Source organism: Giraffa tippelskirchi, chromosome 5 (genome assembly GCF_054371585.1).
Source record: "Giraffa tippelskirchi isolate mGirTip1 chromosome 5, T2T-mGirTip1v1.2.pri, whole genome shotgun sequence".
Classification (NCBI taxonomy): Eukaryota; Metazoa; Chordata; class Mammalia; order Artiodactyla; family Giraffidae; genus Giraffa; species Giraffa tippelskirchi.
The window spans coordinates 10,257,558-10,280,544 of NC_137279.1; the positions used below are offsets into that span (position 1 = coordinate 10,257,558).

Here is a 22,987-nt window from a genome sequence, read left to right on the forward strand (position 1 = left end):
TAAATTGAATTAGCCATTGATTACCTTGCGAAGACTTACCCCAGTGACCCTTTGCTCAGTTGTGACAGGAAGCCTTTGTGAGCAGAGGCTTGGGGTGTGATTCTAGTCTAGAGCTCCTCAGGGCATGTTGTTAGACCCTACAACACATGTCTGATTTTCACAACTTAATCTGAGCTGATGGGGTCAGGTGTTCCCCCTTTCCCTGAATACACATATATAGTATTCTTTCTCCTCCAAACTCATTCTACCCAAGTAAGTTTTCCATAAGAAGGCTTGGAAATTTTAAATAATTTGTGTAAAATGTTAAACACGGTTCCTTGCATATAGTAAGCAGTCAGCAGATGTTAGCTACTGTTTTATTGTTGCAACTATCATTATTGCAATAGATACCTACTAGCAACATTCATACACAGAAAGTGAGACATGGAGGTGCCACATTCAAAACAGATGGCTGTTCATTAATTTGGGGTCTTGAGTTGTGAACATATAACACCTTTATAAAAGTAAGGAGTATATAGTACTTGCTATATGATTAAAGAAAATGACATAACATATTCTTGAGCAAGGTATTTAAAAAGAAAGCCATTAACCCTGCTAGGGGGAAAACTGACTTTAGCTTCACATTATTTAGCAATGGAGTAAGTACATAGAGTTCTGCAGAGCAATAGTGCCTAGCAGGGGACCTAGTTTGTACTGCTTATAAGTGTTGATTTGAATGAATCAAATACATTAAGGCCTCATTATGGAGACCTGAATGTATACATGCCTGGTTAAGCAAGACATTTGAATGTTACTGAATGTTTAGTGAGAAGCCATTTCAGAATTTTGAATAGGTAAGTGATATACTCCATTGCCTGCCTTAGGCTAGAGGGAAATGTGCAAAAGGTTATATATGATGACAGGGCTGTGGTAAATTTCTTCTACTTTCCAAACGTTTCTAAGAACACACATCCTTTCTAAAGTTTCTAGAGCACTCTTCTGAAGGTGATGGTGGCTCTCTGTGTGGATGTTGGAATGAGGGTGTGGGTAGTGGATTTGCATCTGGGAGGGGTAGTGTGAGTACTTTGAATGAGAGCCCCCAAGGAATGGTCCCTCAAAAAAATCTCCTTCAGGAAATCCGTGTCAGAATTGTAGATTATAGAGCTAAATTTAACCTAGAGGCCCTCAGATCTAATCCTTGTGTTGGGATGAGATCAAGTGAATTCCTCAGGGTTCTTAGGCCAGGACTCTTGATTCCCAAGTCCTCTACTGTCTCAAATATATTATACGACACGTTAAAGTAAAGGATCGCTATCGCTTCTCAGCCTTTTGGCTAAGTTCAAGTGTAACGTAGAGCAAGCTGTAGGCAGACAGATTCTTAGGGAGGACTGGCCTATGTAGCTTCATCTTTTCTGCTCCAACAAGCCTGAATGAAGTTTTCATGTCGTTTCACTATATGTTTAAAATTATACCACTTAGATATTTGTGTAGGTTAGTAAGTATAGAATGAAAATAAAGATCTCACCATCCCAGAGGCAAAAACTAAAACATTTTGTTGTATTTTCTCACCAGTCTCTTAGAAAAAAATACATATTTTTAAAATTAAGATTCTATTGTTTTATAGCTTGTTTTTTAAAATTTAATATATCCAGACATTTACTTACATACTTCAGCCTTGTAAATGCTTATGTAAAATGCTTATGTAGTAATATTTCATCATGTTCCAATATATGTGTAACTGACCCTCTGTTGTCAGATAGTAAAGGTAGCTCTCAGTTTTTCAAACAAATTGCTGTTTTATGAATGCAAAGGCTCTCAGCGGATTAGGAGACTTTTGGTCATTCACACATAGTTTGAGTTAGTTAAATATCTGTGTTTTCTTCTTACCACCTAGCTGAGAGCAGCTGAGTTAGAGAATAGAGGTTGTCATTTGGTGGGTAGCACAGCTGGGGGAGGAAAGACTGAGTAGGAGCAAGTGTGGAGGGTGTAGTTGAATGTAGACCTTTGGCAACCCATAGTGGGGTAGGGGTAAGGAAGAAGGTTGCTGCAGTGGAGTAATTGCGGTATTCTATAGAAAGGGCTCTTTTTCTGATCCATATGACCTTTACTTGAAGACTTAAAACTCAAGCTGTATTACAAGTCTTTTTGATTTTCCAACATAGCAGATTTGCTAAGTATCCGTTAAAAGACTGGGCACCTGAGCACCTCTTCCACTTACTATTATTGTCCAAGTTCCAACTCAACTACTTACAAAGCCTTTTCAGCATGATTACTGTAAGTTGTGGACTACCTGCAGACAAACAGCAAGCATGTTTTGTTAGTTTGATGGAAATGAAAGGGTAGATATATTCAGGCTTAGTGACTAGTTGGATCTTATTAGGAAAGGACAAGAAGACATCAAAACACAAGTTAGCTAAAAACCTCAAAAATGGTGAAATGAGGAATTATTGCTGATGTGTGGAGAAACCTGAAAGATGACACCTGAAAACTATATTACATTTCAGGAACTTGTGCTGGTGAGAGATAGGGATAACACAGATAAAATTGTAATTTGGAGATATTCTAAAAGCCCTTATCTTAGCCAGTAGTTTCAGTTGTAGCTTAAAACACCGTATTTGTCTGTACTTCTGAATAACAAAATGAGTAAATTTGCATTTCACATGCTCTTTATTTAGTTGAAAACAATTGATTATATAGGAGAGGGGTGATGCTATAAACTGGGTCTTATTTCTGCTGCTGATTTACTGTATGACATTGGACAAGACATTTCACTTTTCTGCTTTCTGGTCTGTAACTCAAAGGATAATTGATACTGGTTTAGATAATTTTCGAAGTTCCTTCTGAAACCTAGAGTCTTTATTTCTAAAACAAAAAATGACCTCTGAGATAGAGTTGACTGTATATCCTCAAATTTGAAAAATTAAGCAAAATGCTGATCTAGTCGATTCATGTAACTTTTAAGTGTAGCATCTTGAAGGTGTCCCTCTATCAGCTAAAGAACAAATGTCTCAGTTTAATATATGACTGCATAGGAAAAAAAAATGCAACCACAGTAGGTGACCAAAGGGATAAGTAACTTTCAGGAATTTTGAAAGCCCAGTAGTATTTAGTATGTGCTCTCTCAGCATTAAAAAGGTCACCTTGCTAATACATGTTAATTTTGAGAGTTTAATTGACCTTTGGAATTTTTAATATCAACCTTTTTTGGTGTGTTTAGAGGTTGGAGCAATCACGGAAGAAACTGAAGCCTGTGATTGGTGGAGTTTGGGTGCTGTCCTCTTTGAACTTCTCACTGGCAAGGTAAGCAGTGACCTGGAGGTTTAATAAGTTTATCCAGATGCTACCATGATTTCAAATTGAGAATATTTAGCCTTTGCTTTTAGTTTTTAGGTTGGGGACTAAGTAAGAAAACCTTGATATCAAAAGGGATGAAACACCAGAAAAATGCAAGTTTATCAAGATTCCAGATTTTTTAAGAAGTAGGATTATATTACACTGAATAAATTGATAGTAAAATTCTGTTATATCACAGTGTTAGGACGTAGCGAGATATAAGACTAGACATTCTTTCTCTTCTTTTTCTATGATTCAGTTTTAACAGAGTTAAACCTGTAAGGGTTGTGTAAGGATTTGTTAGAATTCTCTGTGTTAAACACCTGTCTGAAATCAGGAGGGAATTATCATTTTAGAAAATTAATGTCAATATTAAAGGTAGCATGATTTTTTTTCTCAATACTGTAAATTTTTCCTCTCTGTTCTGGCTTTAAGTACAGAATTCATACTTTCTCTGATCAATAACTTTTAAGTAAGCTATTTGAGGTTAATAGATTCTAATAGAGTATTGTGCAAATTGCCTCCTGGGACTAAAACAGAGGAAATGAAAAATCATACGTTTGTAAGCAGTCATCTACCTTAAATATGTAGTTAATACTGAGCTCCTACCATTGTTGTGAAATATACACATCACCTGTACATATTAATACATTTGAGCCATAAGGTGCTATACATATATAAAGCATTATTAACAAATTCTTGACTTCGGACGTTTTTAAGAACATTAAAAAATTTTCCGAGATACCGAATCCTGTTTTAGGTTTCAGCTGCAATGGAATCTTTCTATTATGGGCCGTTTTCTTTATATCTAAGGGAAAAGGGCAAGTGGCATAAGCTTATGATGTGATTTTGATGACTGCCTTTTTTCCAGTTAGAAGTTCTTTAGGCCCATAGCCTTTGTCCTAGACTGCTTAAAGGGCACTGCGGCAAAGGTGGTTGTTGAGCTGTCTGAATTTGCTGTCTATAAACCCTGTGATGGAGCAGAATATGATGTTATTTCGGATAAGAGGTGTATGTGATTGATTGTTTCAGACTCTGGTTGAGTGCCATCCAGCAGGAATAAATACTCACACCACTTTGAACATGCCAGAATGTGTCTCTGAAGAGGCTCGCTCACTCATTCAACAGGTAATTTAATTGACCTATTGGCCAACCATGCAAATTGGCAGAGCCCACAGCTCTAAAACCTTAAAGAAATTAGTTTTGGGCAAGAAGGACCCATTAGTAATTACACGTTCAGAACTAGTACTGTGTATCTTTAGGCTTCTGTTATTATCTAAGTATTGGTGATGTCAGAGAGAACAGTTAAAAGTTGTATTACTTTTTTTTTTCTGAAATCCATGGTAATGTTTAGGCAGTTCCATATATCTGTGTAGGCGTGAGATTTAAGTATTGATTTTAAGCCTGTCTGTAGCTGCTTTATATTTTGTAACCATATATGAATGGCTCTTTTTTTCATTTTTTTTAAGTTATTGAAGCATTTATTCCTTAGAGCTAGTCATTTCATAAATGGCTATTTTAAATCTTTAATCCATATTGATAAGCTTAGGAATTGGCTGGTTGGGAGAGAAGTGGTAGAAAATCTTGCCAAGTTAAATCACTTTAGATCCATTCATGGAACTTGAATATTGCTGTCAGTTAGTATATTTCTGGTGGCTTTGAAAAAAGAGACTATTGATAATTAAAGTTTGGTATCCCAGAGGTAGGCTCACTCTAGTGAGCTCCTTAAATTGATTCCCTACATTTAAAATGTTTGTCTAGCTTTATGGCAGACTCACCACAGATCAGCAAGAATTGTCAAAACTGTGTTCCTTTACACTTTGGGGAAAATATCAAGGGAAAACTTATTTGAAAAAGATGAAGAACCAAAGTTTTTGTTTAATGAAACATAAATTATTTTTTAAATCAGGGAAAACAAAATTTGTAAAAAAAAAAAAAAGAGAGAGAGAGAGAAAAAGAGGAGGGGATAATATATTAAGAAAAGATTTACCTAGTATTTTCTTAGACAGTGATTTTGGTTCCATTCAGCAAATATATATAAAGGAATGGTATCATAAGCTGCAAACCTAAGACTCACAAATAGCTATACCACAGATGGATTTGATAAAGGCTATCAGAGAGGTTTAAAAAGTACTTTGGCAAGTCAGGATAAAGAGGTGTTATAACTGATGCAGTGGTGGTGGTAGGGAAGTTTTTGTGTAGTGAGTGTTGTTTTTGTGGAGCCTTAGCCAGAATTTTGGCATTGCAAGGTTAGATGTCGGGGAATAGCTGGGCGGAATGAAAAGTTTGAACGAAGGCAAGGACTGAGTCAGAAACACTCAATTTGGGAAATCAAAAGTTTGGTTTATCTAGAGTACAGGGAGAATATAGGGATGAGTAATAGTAGTAAATGAGTGTGGAAAGAGAAGCTGGGATTCTCTTATCATGAATACCAGGGGAGAATGATAGTATTTAATTCAGTAAAAAATTGAGATTTGGAGTTTTTGTGCACAAAGAGTGAAAGGATCAGAGTTGCGCTTCAGGAAGGTTCATTTGTCCAGAGTATGTAAAATATAAAGAAACAATCAGGTTGAAAATAGTGAGATGAGAGTACCCTGAGCACTTTGTACAAGGATTAAGAGGTAATGTAAAGATTCATAAAACATTTCATTCTAATGGAGAGAAAGGACAGCTCCTCCTCTATTTTCCTCTTATTTGTTGTGGAACAGCAAGGTAAATTCAAAGTATTTTTTTGTCTATCAATTTAAGGAAGGCTAGCAACTGCTGTTGTTTGTTTCTCTTTCTTAAAGAAGTAGTCATCATGACAAGTATTGAGAATAGAATTCCCCACATTAATTAATAAAGGTCTGCTGCTCCTGTCTATCAGAATTTATATTGTGAGGAGTCTGAGGTTAAGGTATGTTAAGTTCCCCTATACAGATGTGTGTATATCTTATATAGTACACTTATATAGCATATAAGTATACTTATATAGTAAAGCAGCATTCTGTCCCTGGCCTGCCTAAGGAAACTACCACTCACGTTAAGGAAACATCATCAGGAAAGGGAAAAGAGGTCTCCTGGCATGATTAGCAATCTGTCATTTTGACTTTCCTCTTCCACTACCTCACAGTTCATAGAGGTTATTTTAAAAAATCATCAAATGATTTATATGGAAAGAATTATTCCACTTTGAGGAGATTTTCCTCTCTTTGGTCTTTTTAGCTGCTTGCTTTCTTCCTAGAGTTCATAATTCCCTGTACCCATGGTTTAGTCATCTCAGTCCAAGTGAATGGTGCTAAAGTAAGCATAGTTACATTTCGAATGCAATTTAAAAAAATATATTTACAATTTACAGATCCTCAGAGCATATATGTTTGTACTTCACAGTGGTACATTTAGTTCTTCATGACACAATTGTTTTGTCAGTTGAAAGATATTATATGAGAAAAAGACCATCAAAACAAATTTCTGTGCTTCCATTGCTCAGCTTTATTGTCTATTCTTTAAGAGAAAGGAAATTGGCAGTGACTGTCTTGGTTTTGCCACTGGTCAACACATTCTCTTAGCAGTAGAATATTTGTGAAATCTCTCAGAAGATCTGGGATAGTATTACTATTTTAAATGGCAGCATAAGCAAGACAGTCATGGGTAAAACAGTTATACTTTTGCCTGTGGATTTATACTTAGAAGTTTATAGAAGAGTTCACGAACTAAGGTAAATTGGCCTTAGTAAAAGTCAAAATATGAGCTTTCATTGGAATTTCTTAATGAGGTCATGTTTTAGAGAGAATGGGGGTGGAAAAACCAATTGTAACAAGAAAGAGAGAACTTACATGTTTACATATTTGCTGAAATGTTAAAAAACATGCTATAGTTATAGTTAATTCTTACCAATGTGTGGTATTTTAGTTTTATATTCAAATGTTTGATGCCTTCCACACCTCAATCAGTAGATATGAATTGTCTGATTTTGAAAATGGATTTGCTATGTTAGAATATTCTTAGATGTTTGTTTTATAATAGCAGCTTTTCTCTTAACACACTTTAGCAACTTCTAATATAAAAATTCTTTGTACTCAATGCACTTTAATAAAAAGTCATTTTGAATGCTGGATACAGTAATTTCAAGTGAAAAGACTGAGAGTACAGTCTTTTGAAGTATATACTTCACTGCCCTTATGGATTTGGTAATATCAAAGTGAAGTAATAGATTCTTGGCATTTGCAGATCACACACTCATAAGGCAGTGTAATGTTGTGGTTAACAGCATGGATTCTGGAGACCTAGTGCCTGAATTCAGAATACCTTGCTGTCTACTACCTAATATGACCTTAAACAAGTTTCTATCTTCTCATCTATAAAACAGAGATAATTATAGTAAACTATTCATAGAGTTGTTGTGAATTCAATGAACTAATTTATACAAGGCAATTAGAATAATGCCTAGTACACAGTAAGTGTCACATAAATATTTTGTATTATTATTATTGAAAGAGCAGCATTGAGAGCTCATGACATGTAATAGTTTATAATTTGATGAAGTATATAGTTGAATTATCGTATAGGGTTGCCAGTGTAAGAGTGAGGCAACTGCTGGTGATATATGTTGAAAAGGTCTAGAAAAGTAGTGGATTGGCACCCAATAGGAAATCAACTGATATTTTTATATAAATAATTGAATTAATGATTAGTGAATGAAAGAAAAAATAGAAATAAACGAAAAAGAAGAAACAAATGTGTAGGTTTAATTTGAGTAGTGGGATTTCCTACAGTTGTGGAACCATTAATGTAATCATCCAAATATTTAATTGCAGTTGACTAAATTCTGAAGAAAAAAATTACATGCTTTAGGAATATTCTCAGATACAAATGACTAGCCATATATGACAGGGTTGGAAAGTTCTCTTCTCAAAAAAGAAAACTATAAAGTTGGACAGACTTGGCAGCCCTTTTCAACCACTGGTTGACCCCTAAGCTATGCAGGCACAGGGGTGACCCTTAGGAAACGATGCTTAAAAATGAAAACTTAAAACTTGTTTTTTTAAGAAAGAAAAAAAAAATGAGCAGGGCTATCAACCTCTGCTTATTATAGTTGGGGGTAGGGATGGGGGAAAGCAGATTTACAAATCTAGCTGAAAAAAGTTACCAAAGAATAAACCAACAAATAGCAATGATAACCATCTTCATGGAAAAAATAAGACTATAGAGTTGCTAAAATATATTGTCTACGATGTCTTATTTTCAGCAAAATATTGTAAGATATTCACAGAAACAAAATAGAGAAAAAAAGCAGTCAGTAGAAATTGCTCTTAGGTGTCCCCAGATTTTGGACATAATGAAGACTTCAAAGCAGTTATTATAGTTATATTCAAAGAACTAAAGGAATCTGTGTATAAAGAACTTAAAGGAGGACTTCCCCGGTGTTACAGTGGATAGCAATCTGCCTACCAATGCAGGGGACACAGGTTCAATTCCTGGTCCAGAAAGATTCCACGTGCCATGGAGCAGCTAAGCTTGTGCACCACAGCTACTGAGCCTGCAGTCTAGAGCCTGCATGCTGCAACTACTGAAGCCCGTGCACCTAGAACCTGTGCTCCGCAACAAGAGAAGTCACCACAGTGAGAAGCTTGTGTACCATGACGAAGAGATAGCCCCTGCTCGCTGCAGCTAGAGAAAGCCCGCATGTAGCAAAAAGACCCAGAACAACTAAAAATAATTAATTAATTAAAAAAGAATTAAAGGAAATTAAGACAATAATGAATCAATAAATAAAGATTCTCAATGATATAGAAATCATATATATATATAAAAAAGAACGAAATAGAAATTCTCAAGTTGAAAAGTACAATGATTGAAATGAAGAATTAAATAGATAAAAAAAATTCCCTGGAGCATCTCAACAGCAAATTTGAGATAGGTAAAGGGAAAGTCAAAGAACTCGATGACCAGAATGATAGTAATTATCCAGTCTGAAAAACAGATTAAAAATGTTTGAAGAAGAATGAGCAGGGATATGGAGACCTGTAAGATGATATTAACTACACCAAAATAGATATAATGGGAGTTCCAGAAAGAGAGGACATAGAGAAAAGGGCAGCAAAAAATGTTTAAGATATAATAGCTAAAAGCATCCCAAATTTGATGAAGAACATTGAAATGCATTCAAGAAACTTAGTGGACATTAAGTTGGAAAATACTGAGAGATCCACATAGGGATATTTCATCTTTCAGTTGTTGAAAGACAAAAACAAAGATGAAAATTTTGAAAGCAGCCAAAGAACAACTCATATTCAAGGGAACATTGATATCTGACTTCTTATCAGAAACAATGGAAGATAAGTTAGTGGAGAGGCATATTTAAAGTGTTGAAAGGAAGTAACTGTCAGCCAAGAATACCTTATCCAGCAAAATTATCCTTCAAAAAATAAAAATGAAATAAAGAAATTTCCAAGTAAAGGCAGAGCATTCATTCCTAGCAAACCTGTCTTATGAGGAATAAATACAGGAAGTCCTTAGGCTGAAAGTTACCATATAGTGACTCGAATTCATAGAAATGAAGAATGTTAGAAAGATAAATATGAGTTAATAGAGAAGACTAAATATGATTTTTTCTCATTTCTCTGCTCAACTTCTTTTAAAAAAACATAAGGTTGAACAAAGCAATATTTATAACACTATGCTAGTACGTTTACAACATATATAGTACTTAATGACTATATATGTAGTATTTAATGACATATAGATATAATATACAGTATTTAGGGCTTCTCTGGTGGCTCAGTGGTGAAGAATCTGCCTACCAAAGCAGGAGACTTGGGTTCAGTCCTGGGGTTGGGAAGATCCTCTGGAGAAGGAAATGGCAACCCATTTCAATATTCTTGCCTCTAAAATCCCATGGACAGGGGAGCCTGGTGGACTACACTCCATGGGGTCACAAGAGAGTCACACACGACTTAGCGACTAAACAGCAACAACGATACAATATTTAAGACAAAGGAAGGCAGAAGGCATAGAACCATAATAGAGCAAAATTTCTTCATTTCGCTGGAAGAAGTAAGTTAGTATTAATCTGAAGTAGACTGTGATAAATTAAGAAGCATATTATAATCTTGATAGCAACCACTCAAAAAATAGTAAGTTAATAGAGGAACTGAAACAGTACAGTAAAAAGTATTTGGTACAAAACAAGGCGTAAAGAGGAATAAAAAAGGCAGCAACTGTAGAAAGCATAGCAAATGGCAAATGTGAACTCACCGTGTTAATAATAACATTCAATGTGAATCTCTAAGCATGTGAAGCAAAAGACAAAGATTGTTCACTGGATAAAAAAGATCCAGTTATCAGTGTGTGAGAGGCATACTTAAATTAATAAACACAAATAGGTTGAAAGAAAAAGGGTGGGAAAAGATAAACAATGCAAACAGTGACCACAAGAGAGATGAAGTGATTTTATTAAATATCAGATAAAATAGATGTGAAAATGAGACTTACCAGGAACTAAGATGTTTTATAATGATGAGAGGATCAATACAAAGAAAGATATGACAATTATAAATGTATATGCTCTAGTAACAGCTTCAAAACATATGAAGCAGAGTCCAATTGAATTGAAGGAAAAATAGATATTCCAATAATAAATGGAGGCTTCAATACCCTATCCTTGATAATTGATAGAAAATCAGCAAGGATATAGAGAAGACTTGAATAACACTCAACTCTGTCATGTATAGAACAATGATTGTAGAATACATTCTTATCACATGCACACGGAATATTCTCTGTGATAGATCATTTGCTATGCCATAAAACAAGTTTCAGTATTTGAAAGGATTGAAATCACATAACATACACTGACCGTAACAATTTTTTGTTAGAAATCATCAACAGAAAGAGATCTGGTGAATCCATAACAGATGTTTGGAAATTAAACAGCATGTTTCTAAATAGCCTGAGTCAAAGAAGAAATCCCAAGAAAAGCCATAAAATGTTTTTAATGGAATGAAAACAAACGCACAATATATCAAAATTTACAAGACGCAGGTGCATCAGTTCTTGAGAAAAATGTATGGCTTTAGAAACCTATATAGGAAAAGAATGGTCTCAAATGAAAATCTCCCCTTGTAACTGAGGAAACTAGAAAGAGAAACTGTAAAAAGCAAAATCCGAAACAAGCAGAAGAAAGAAAGCAGAAATCAATGAAGAGAAAATATTCATTGGCTAGAAGATAAAAATAAGAGAAAAATTAAATCTCAAGTTGGTTCTTTGAAAAGATTAGCAAAATTGGGAAATGTTTAGCTGACTTTAGAAATGAGTATTTTAAAAAGGCAAGGGACGGGCTGCCATATGACCCAGCAATCCCACTGCTGGGCATACACACCGAGGAAAGCAGAATTGAAAGAGACACATGTACCCCAATGTTCATCGCAGCACTGTTTACAGTAGCTAGGACATGGAAGCAACCTAGATGTCCATCAGTAGACGAATGGATAAGAAAGTTGTGGTACATATACACAATGGAATATTACTCAGCTATTAAAAAGAATGCATTTGAATCAATTCTAATGAGGTGGATGAACTGGAGCCTATTATACAGAGTGAAGTAAGTCAGAAAGAAAAACACCAATATAATATGTTAATGCTTATATATGGAATTTAGAAAGATGGTAACAATGACCCTATATGTGAGACAGCAAAAGAGACACAGAGATAAAGAACAGACTTTTGGACTCTGTGGGAGAAGGTGAGGGTGGGGTGATTTGAGAGAATAGCATTGAAACATGTATATTACCATATGTGAAATAGATCGCCAGTCCACATTCAATGCATGAGACAGGGTGCTCAGGGCCGGTGCACTGGGATGACCCAGAGGGATGGGATGGGAGGGAGGTGGGAGGGGGGCTCAAGATGGGGGACATGTGTACACCTGTGGCTGATTCGTGTCAATGGATGGGGAAAGCCACTACAATATTGTAAAGTAATTAGCCTCCAATTAAAATTAATTAATTAATTTTAAAAAAGGCAAGGGACCGAGAGTATCCAAAACAATTTTTTTTTCAATTGGAATTGAGCGTTTATTTAGAACAGAGTATGTACAGACTAGAGACTACAGAAATAACCGAACAGCTGATAGCAGATGAGAAATTGTATACTACACTGTCAATTAAAAGTCAGCTCTTAAAATGCTTAATAAAAATTTATACTGATAATTTTTTACTGAAATACTCATACTTCAAAAATTTGTTCTGTTATGGTGATGTATGGCTTCGTTCTGTTATGGCTTTGGCCGGAGCTGAGTAGTATGCTGTTTTGTTTTGTTTTGTTTTTTGATCTGTAAATGAGTTTATTTCAGTCCTGGGAAGTTTTTAAAATATTATTTATTTGACAATTTCTTCTTTTTCCTGGAACACCTACTAGTTGGGTGTTAGGCTTCCTGCATTAACTGTACTCATTTTTTAATATTCTTTTTCGTTATTTTTTTTTAAAAATTATTTATTTATTTTAATTGGAGGATAATTACTTTACAATATTATGGTGGTTTTTGCCATACATTGACATGATTCAGCCATAGGTGCACATGTGTACCCCCATCCTGAACCCCCCTCTCACGTCCCTCTGCATTCCATGATTTTTCAATAAAAATGCCAAGATAATTTGGTGAAAAATAGTCTTTTCAACAAATGATGTTGGGAAAATCAAATATTCACATGCTAAAACCAAAATGAACTAAGATTCGTAATTCATATCATATGCAAAAATTAACTCAAAGTAGTTCATAAGACCTATATGTGCAGCTGAAACTATAAAATCATAGGGAAAAAATAGGAGAAAATCTTCATGACTTTGGGTTAGGAAAAGAATTATAAGATGTGACACAAAAATATCCATAAAGAAAAAAAGTGATAAAGTGAGTTTCATTAAAATTAAAAACATTTGCACTTCAAAAGATACCAGTAAAAAATTGAAAAGACAGGCCATAGACTGGGAGAAAATACATTCACATCAAGTAACTGATAAGTTTTCAGAATGTATGAAGAAACCCTTTAACTCAGTAAGCAGACAGCTCAGGATAAAAACGGGCAAAGATTCAACAGGGAGGCTATATAAATGGCTAATAAGAATATGAAAAGATGTTCAGCATTATTAGTCATTAGGGAATATAAATTAAAACCAAAATAAGATATCATTAATACCCACTAGAAGGACTGTAGTAAAGAAGATGGTATCAAGTGTTGATGAGAATATAGAGAAACTGAAACTCTCATACATTGCTGACAGGAATGTAAAATGGTGCAGATACTTCAGAAAAGTTTGGTAGTTTCTTAAAAAGCTAAACATAGACTTAACACACGACCTACTAGTCCCACTCCTAGGAATGTCCTTAAAAGAAGTGAAAATACATGTCTGCAGGAAATCATATATATGTTAATGTTGAAAGCAATACAATTAATTGTAACCACAGCCTGGGAAGTCCATATGTCCATTAACTGGTGAACAGATTCACAAAATGTGTTATATCCAAATAGTTGTAGTAGTGTTAGTCGCTCAGTCGTGTCCAACTCTTTGCAACCCCATGGACTGTAGCCCACCAGGCTCCTCTGTCCATGGGAATCTCCAGGCAAGAATACTGGAGTGGGTGGCCATTCCCTTCTCCAGGGGATCTTCCTGACCCAGGGGTCAAACCTGGGTCTCCTGCATTGTAGGCAGATTCTTTACTGTCTGAGCTACAGGGAAGCCCAAGTAGTTTTATCCAGATAGTGGAATGCTACTCAGAAACAAAAGGAACAGACTATTGACACCTTCTACAACATGGATGGACCTCAGAAACATTATGCTTAGTGAAAGAAGGCAGCTGCAGAAGACAGCATGTTTTATGATTTCATTTATATGAAATATCCAGAAGGGGCAAGTTTATAGAGATAACAAGCAAATCAGTGGTTGCCTGGGGGTGGGGATGGAAATGTAGATTGACTGCAAACAACATGAAGGAACTTTTTAGGGTGATCAAAGTGATCTCAAACTAGATTATGGTGATAGTTGCACAGCTCTTCAAATTTGCTAAGAATCATTAGGTTGTATGCTTGCAATAGATAAATTTTGTGCTATATAAATTATCTCTCGGTAAAGTTGTTAAAACAAAAATTTGAGGATACATGAATGTCTTAAGTAACACATTGTTTCAGTATGACCAGCATCATCTGTTATTGTATATGACTACTTTTATTTTCCCACTATTAACAAATCCTGTTGCAAGTAACATTATTAGCTTAATTTAGACCTGATTCCTTTAGTGAAGAAGTTGAAACACATTTCACTCATTGGATCAAATTGTTCCATATGAGTCAGCCCTTTCAAAGAAAGCAATTTTGGAATATGAATTTGTTTATTCAGACCTTGGGCTTCCCAGGTGGCACTAGTAAAGAACTCACCTACCAATGCAGGAGACATAACAGATGCAGGTTTGATCCCTGGGTTGGGAAGATCCCCTGGGGGAGGGCATTCTTGCCTGGGAAATTCCATGGACAGAGGAGCCTGGTGGGCCCCAGTCCATAGGGTCACAAAGAGTTGGACATGACTGAAGCGACTAACTGGACATGGAACAACAGACTGATTCCAAATAGGAAAAGGAGTACGTCAAGGCTGTATATTGTCACCCTGCTTATTTAACTTATATGCAGAGTACATCATGAGAAACGCTGGGCTGGAAGAAGCACAAGCTGGAATCAAGATTGCTGGGAGAAATATCAGTAACCTCAGATATGCAGATGACACCACCCTTATGGCAGAAAGTGAAGAACTAAAGAGCCTCTTGATGAAGGTGAAAGAGGAGAGTGAAAAAGTTGGCTTAAAGCTCAACGTTCAGAAAACCAAGATCATGGCATCTGGTCCCATCACTTCATGGGAAATAGATGGGGAAACAGTGGAAACAGTGTCAGACTTTATTTTTTGGGGCTCCGAAATCACTGCTGATGGTGATTGCAGCCATGAAATTAAAAGATGCTTACTCCTTGGAAGGAAGGTTATGACCAACCTAGATAGCATATTTAAAAGCAGAGACATTACTTTGCCAACAAAGGTCCGTCTGGTCAAGGATATGGTTTTTCCAGTCGTCATGTATGGATGTGAGAGTTGGACGGTGAAGAAAGCTGAGCACTGCAGAATTGATGCTTTTGAACTGTGGTGTTGGAGAAGACTCTTGAGAGTCCCTTGGACTGCAAGGAGATCCAACCAGTCCATCCTAAAGGAGATCAATCCTGGGTGTTCATTGGAAGGTCTGATGTTGAAGCTGAAACTCCAATACTTTGGCCATCTCATGCGAAGAGTTGACTCACTGGAAAAGACCCTAATGCTGGGAAGGCTTGGGGGCATGAGGAGAAGGGGACGACAGAGGATGAGACGGTTGGATGGCATCACTGACTCAATGGACATGGGTTTGGGTAGACTCCAGGAGTTGGTGATGGACAGGGAGGCCTGGCGTGCTGCGATTCATGGGGTTGCGAAGAGTCAGACACGACTGAGCCACTGAACTGAACTGAAGCGACTAACACACACATTCAGACCTTAGGTAAAGTTTAGTCCCAGGGCATATATAGTTCACTAGAGGTTGAAAGACTTGGTGCCCCTTTCAGACTTTCTAATCATGAAAGGAGTAGCTGGATCTCTCAGAATTTGGTGCAATATCTAATTAATGTCATGATCATACTTCTGGAGTAGGAAATTGATAGGTGTAACTATCCTATAGTATATAAATATATAGTATATATCTATCTATGTATAGATAGATATATAGTATAGATATACTAGATATATACTAGATATACTATAGATATGTAGTACATAGTAACAAAGTGAGTTACTCAAGGTGATATCATTTGAAAAGCCATAAACTCAGATATATATCCCCTAGCACCCCACCCCATAGCTAGAGTGGTGTTACAGACACAATCCTCTTTAAAGGAAATATAGTCAGTTGGCTGTCATCAAGTCCGTTTGTTACTGAGGTTGAATTTAGAAGTAGTTTCCTTTCATTATGTTTTTATTTTCCTTTGATTCTTTAGTTGGATTCCCGCTACTTACTTAAATCCTTCCTTTTTAGCTCTTACAGTTCAACCCTGTGGAGCGGCTTGGTGCTGGAGTTGCTGGTGTTGAAGATATCAAATCTCATCCTTTTTTTACCCCTGTGGATTGGGCAGAACTGATGAGATGAACAGAATGCAGGGTTCTCTGCACACATTCTGGCCTTGTCTGCAACAGGCATGTCTAGCACGGAGGCAGCCTGCCTCATACTCATGGGACACCAAGCATTGGGATGAAGGGCTTTAGAGGAAATGGAGAGAAAAGGCCTGAGAGAGAACAATTCCTTTACAGTTACTGTCTGGACAAGATATTGGCTACCTTTGCAAGGGGCTGTTATATACAAACCAAGGTGTGATCTTTATTTTATCTGCATTTAGTGGTGCAGGTGAGCTGTAAACCCAACTAAAAGAGGAATGCCCTTCAAGAACTTCCTCTGAGATGAGGCTCCAAGTGTAGAATGAAGTGTTACCTGAAAGGACGACCTCTACATGGCAGCTGACTATGCTTTTCGCTAACCAAGGTATATATACTAAAAGTGCTTCTCAAGTAATGTCATCTATGAAGCTTAAAAAATGAGAAGAAAAAGAACATACACATCATGTCTGATAGGAAACCTCAACCACAATGCTATATAATTAGTGTATACCAAATGTGGTCCCATATTCATTCTTTCTGAAGTCCGCGTAAGAAAAAACACGTCCTGTTGTCAACTCTGTACTTCCTTGGTTGATATTGCTAACAGTAGGGTTCATATGAGCACTCTGCTCTCCCTCTGTCTTTCCCCTTTCTACACCCTTTGCCTATTGTCATATTCTGTTCTTCCCACCCCTACTAATACATATGCAACAAAAAAGGGAAGGGAGTATTTATTTCCCCAAATTGTATCAACTTAATAAGAACTAAAAGAATCATGATGTAAAATAAATGTGCTAAAAATTGAAGTCTCTCTTTCTTTTAATTGCTTACAGTTTTTTTCTATTCAAAGACCTCTCTTCCTTTCATTTTGAAAGGTTAGCAATTTCTGCTTCTTACTGTGTTTGACATCGTTTTAGTTTTTTGGCTGAGTATCCTAAGAACCAAAGGATCTCATCTCAGTGGGATTGAACTGCAGTCCTGTTTTATTACTTATTGACAGGATTTCTAGATTTGACCTCCTCATCTACTTGACATTGTGCTGAAAGAACGTGAATATTTATAGGTTTTTGTTTGTTATTTCTTTCTGTTGCTAAGATAGCTCCTGTAGTCGTACTGTGGTTATAACAGAATGCAAACTTTTTAAGTTAATTTCTGTTTTTTTTTTTAAACTTTATCCAAAGATGAAAGAATAAGTCACCATTTCCAAATGGTGCCACAAACATAATGAAAGTTTTCTGTATGTTTTAATTCTTTGTATTTTCAAGATCTGTGACAGAGCCTATCCCCACCCCAAAAGCCTCTGCAGCTTCCAGCTGCCATTGGCCAGGTCTGCCCATCAAATTAAATAGAAGCAGAAAATGCTTTAGTGGAACGAAGGAAATGTGCAAGCATTTTTCCTTGCTCTGTTATCCTACTCCCCCATTTTCCTTTTTGGTCCCCTTATAACCCGAACCCCAGCTGAAGGGCTGCAACAACACCAGGATGGGGAGCAGGTCACCAGGATCATAGCTCAGTTGAGATGACATCACTCCCTGGAACTGGATTTCAACTCACCAGCCCCCAGGTCTCAAAACAGGAACTCAGGCAGGTGAGACCCAAGAATGACTTCCTGTGTAGGACTAGTAGGAAATCTGCAAGTAGTTAGAGTTGGTCATTACAGAGCTTCCTTCCAGAAGTGCCCTATGACATGAAAGTAGGACTTCACAGCTAAGGTGGAGCTCCCAGCCCTGCCATGTGACTTTCACCCCTGGCTTCAAAGGGCAGTGTTAACAGATGGAACTGTGTTGACATACATCCGTTGCTTCAGTTTCTCTATTTCTCTCTGTGTTTGGAACTTGTATTTAATGTAAATACATCATTCAAAATCATGGTGGACATGAATTACATAGAGTAATAAACACAGGGTGAATGGCTTTGAGGTGATGGACCCAAGTCTGTTTTTACTTGATGACATGTATTAGAAAAATCAAAATCAGAGAACTTACCACTTACTGTTTCTCATTTGATTTTTTTTAATTTATTTTTTCTCAACTAGTTTTTTATTGTATCAAAATTTACATAACAAAATTTACCACTTTAACTGCTTTTAAGTATACAAGTCAGTGCTACTAAGTATATTCACTTTTCCCAACCATTACCACTGCATTTCAGAACTTTTAAATCACCCCAAACTGAAACTCTTTACCCACTAAACAAGAACTTTCCATTCCTCCTCCTGCCACCCCCTAGTAACCACTGTTCTACTTTCTATATGAATCTTTATTTTCTAGGTCTCTCACAGAAGTGGAATCATATAATATCTGTTCTTTTTTGTCTGACTTATTTTGCTTGATATAGTCTTTTCAAGGTTCATCCATGCTGTATCATATGTCAGAGTTCCATTCTTTTTAAGGCTGAATATATTCCATTATATGTATATATCACATTTTGTTATCCATTCATCTGTCAGTGGATTTGGATATTTCTACCTTCTGGCTGTTGTAAGCAGTGTCTTTAAGAACATTGATGTACAGACATCCGTTTGAGTCCTTACTCTCATTTGATTTTATATTTTTGTATGAAATTACCGATGCCATTGACTGTCATTTTACTACATTCTTTTTTTTTTTTTTTTTACGTTCTTTATAAAGAGCTTTTCCAGCAGGTTGCCAATAATTTGGCATAATGCCACCTATCTTCAGACATGATATGAAAAGCTACCATTTCTGTTTCACAGAAGGGGTAAGTTAAGGTCCCTAAGAGTAAAAAAAAAATGCTGTGATTTTAACAGTTTGTTTTAACAATGGTATGAGTTAAGACTTTTGGGAGATATGTATGTCTTCAATTTACTTGTAATTACTGACTTCTTGTTAACATGTTTAAACCTGTATTTTAAGCCTTTCTAAACAGCTATAATTTCTATTGTGTTTTGACCCTCAGACTTTTCCTACACTGTCTTATTTCAAAATCATTGCAAACCAAGATTGAGTTTAGCTTGGGAGCCTTTTCTAGCATCTTTATTGGACTCACTTAGGGAATACTTGCCAGGTGGCGCTAGTGGAAAAGAACCCGCCTGCCAAAGCAGAAGATGTAAGAGACTTGGTTTCAATCCCTGGGTCAGGAAGATCCCCTGGAGGAGGATATGGCAACCCACTCCAGTGTTCTTGCCTGGAGAAGCCCATAGACAGAGGAGCTTGGTGGACTACTGTCCACAGGGTCATAAAGAGTCAGACCATAACTGAAGCAACTTAGCACACACAGGGATTACTTCATAGCAGAGGCCAAGGCGTAAGATGGATCATCTTTCTTCTTAGAGTAATGGATTTAACCTCTGGTATATCTAAATGCTCTGGGTAATGAAACCTGGTATTTCAAGTTCTTTCTCTAAGGATTGTGAAATAGAAAGTCTTAGGGTGGTATCTGGTCCCACCTCTGTGACTAACTAGCCTTTTAACTTTAATAACAATATTCTAGATCTGTTCCCTTACCTATAGAATGAAAAGGTAGTTGAGTTCTAAGCGTCACAAGTATATGGTGGACTTTTTCAGAGTTAACCAACATTATAAAAGTACAAAGTTAATGAAAATCTTAAATTGGTACTTAACTGTTTTCTTGTAATTATTTTTTAGTAATCCCAGATACTTGGGTTACTGCCATGTATTCGCTCAGTAGCACAGTTCTTAGTGGTTATGTGGCTATAAAAATTAAAAATAGATTGAAATATTAAAGGGCTGTTTCTCTGTCAGCTTTACACTGGAAAAGGAGAGTTGAAGGTCTAGATAGAAGTGCATGGAGGTGAAAGGAGTAGGACACACCTACATTTGCTCACTTCTTAGACCTTTCTCCACAACTCTGTGGTTTTCCTACCCCTGTTGCCCTCATCTATCATATTTCATATGCTTATTTGACTCACTTCTTGGGTAGGCACAATCAAAGTACAAAATTGATACCTTCTGTTCCTTTTTAATACAGAACATTAACCTCTACCAGTCTAGGTAATTTGGACTTTTGAGTATTTGGGGTCTGCTCAGCTCATTTCAAGGATTTCATATAAAGTCCATGTTGAAGGGTTACTAAATGGCAAAAGCTGTGGAGTCAGTCACTTCTCGGTAAGATTGTAAACGTAGCAGGGAAATGGGAAGCAGAGTACTACAGGTTTTTATGATTCAGCAGCACTGACTCTCTAAAGAGCAGTAAATAGGAAACCAGAGGACAAGCTTCCTTTTTTAGGAAGATTTATAATAGTGGTGATATGTAGTCAGATGGCAGAGCCCTGCCTTTTTTGTCCCTGCCACATGACTTCTTCCCTCCATCCAGGGATCTGGTGCAGGGAGAAATAGCGACTGAGAAAATGTGAGGAGGTGTAGGAGAGAAAATGACTTGAGTGTTACTCTATGAGAGTGAAGCAGGGCGCTGGTGAGGTGTGTTGGCCCAGGTTTCTGGAACAATAGAGTATGCTTTTTTGAGCTGAAGTGCTATTCTTTGTTCTTCCCCCAGCGAGAGTTAGGCAGAAAGATAAACTATTTCTCTTCTTCCAGGAAAAGAGATGCTAAACTACCTTTTGGAAAGAATTAATTGACTCACTTACCCAGAGTTGGTTCTAGCTCTGCTTTCTTGCAGAGGACAGCTGGTATATCTGCAGTAAAGGAAGGGCCAGGAGTGTCTCCGAACAGCTGCTTTGATTTCTTTGGGCAAGAACACCTCTCAATGAATAAGGAAGAATGGCCAGCAAACCAGCTTCTGGTCACACTTAGAGATGTTGGCATCCTGCTTTTGTAAATCTCAAAAAAGTGTTCATATCAAAAAGGTAACTCTTCTGGGCATGTTGATCAAATTCCTTCTAAAGCTAAACCACAAGGTAGGAGTTTGACCAGCCCCATCCAAAGAGGCAAATGTCAAAGGGGATTTGACACATGTGAGAAGACTTGAACCTGTTTCGTTATTTGAACCAAAATAACAACTGCAATGTGACGTTGCACATATCCCATGGGAGACAGGCATGAAATAGTGACATGGAATAGACAGACTCAGTAGTGACATAGAAAGTAAGAAAAATTAACAAAAGACCTGATGTGTTGGCAAGACAAAAATCTGTACAACTTTATAGTCTTGGTGGTTCTGGAAAGAAAATGTATTAGATATTTGAAGGATCTGTCTTCAGCAGAACATTCTAAAAGCCTAAGAAAACTGTAAAACGGAACGCTTCCCCTCCTTGTGCTTGCCTTTGCTCATTCTTCTCCATCTTCCTCCCTTCATCTTTTCTTCCTCTGCCCACCATGCCTCCCCTGGGCTTCTCTGGCCACTGAACAAAAGACATGGTACTTGTCTTCAAGGACCTTATAAAACTCAGGGGGAAGAAAGCATAAATAATAAGTAGGGCAGGACGTGTTAGTGTTAGAAGGTACAAATAGAGTATGGTTAGCCTACAAAGGAGAGATCAGAGCAACTGCGGGAAGGCTGCCTGTACTGGAATGGAACCTTGACCTTTGAATAGTATTTTTAAACATAAGGACTTCTCTTTTTTTCAAGATTTTGTTTGGGAAGAAGGAAAGTCTCCAGGGGAACAAAAAACAGTTGTGTACAAAGGCCCGGAGCTAGGAAAAGGTGAAACTGTGCCTATTCTATTTGGGCTGGTGTGTAGGCATATGCTTTCGAAAGGTAGGTTGGGGCCAGGTTAAATGCCACCTAGAGACATTTGGACTTTCTTCTCTAAGTTGTAGGGGGCTTCAGAGAGATGACATTATTGCAGCCTGCTGTTAAAAAGATAACTTCAGGGTTAGAATGGAAGATAAATTGGAGAGAGGGTGATAAGAGGTCAAGAGATCAGTTAGGAGTTAACTGCAGAAATACAGGCAGGAGATAAAATCCCGAGTTCAGGCGACAGAATGCAGAAGAGTGGTGCATGACTGTCCGCGCGTCCGTGTCTCCCAGGTGCCGAGTTTCGCTATCAAATAATTGCTTTCCTTTTTTTTTTTTCTCGAAGTCAGTTTATCCTAGGAGTCACGGATGTGTAGTTTGTAAAATCACCCCTAAGGAATCACTAGAGAAACAAACCAGGAATTTCTATATTTCCACCCATTGGTTGACAATGCTGTTTACTGTTCTGAGCTTAAAACCCTCGGGGTCCCCTCTCAGTTTCATCATTTTGTGACACTTCATCCCACCTTCTAAACAGTTGTTTTGTTTTCTACGTGGATAGTGTTCCGCTCCTGTTCTAAGGGGCTTCCCTCATAGCTCAGTTGGTAAAGAATCCACCTGCGATGCAGGAGACCCTGGTTTGATTGCTGGGTCGGGAAGATCCGCTGGAGAAGGAAGAGGCTACCCACTCCAGTATTCTTGGGCTTCATTTGTGGCTCAGCTGGTAAAGAATCTGCCGGCAATGTGGGAGACCTGGGTTCGATCCCTGGGTTGGGAAGATCCCCTGGAGAAGGGAAAGGCTACCCATTCCAGTATTCTGGCCTGGAGAATTCCAGGAACTAAGTCCATGGGATTGCAAAGAGTCGGA

The 22,987-nt window shown here is 37.2% G+C and overlaps 1 protein-coding gene across 21 annotated transcripts in view; it reads left to right on the forward strand.

Annotated features, from left to right (window-relative positions):
- RPS6KC1 (ribosomal protein S6 kinase C1) overlaps positions 1-17,309 on the forward strand; it is a 192,939-nt gene extending 175,630 nt beyond the window's left edge. For 16 of the 21 annotated variants that reach the window (XM_081489843.1, XM_081489848.1, XM_081489846.1 and 13 more), the window contains 3 exons: positions 3,197-3,279; positions 4,345-4,440; positions 16,388-17,309. In XM_081489843.1, coding sequence (XP_081345969.1) covers positions 3,197-3,279; positions 4,345-4,440; positions 16,388-16,498 — 290 coding nt within the window. In that variant the 3' untranslated portion in view covers positions 16,499-17,309. The remainder of the gene's footprint in view (positions 1-3,196; positions 3,280-4,344; positions 4,441-16,387) is intronic. The other 5 variants (XM_081489834.1, XM_081489841.1, XM_081489836.1 and 2 more) reach the window with 1 other exon arrangement.
- The last annotated feature ends 5,678 nt before the right edge of the window (positions 17,310-22,987 follow it).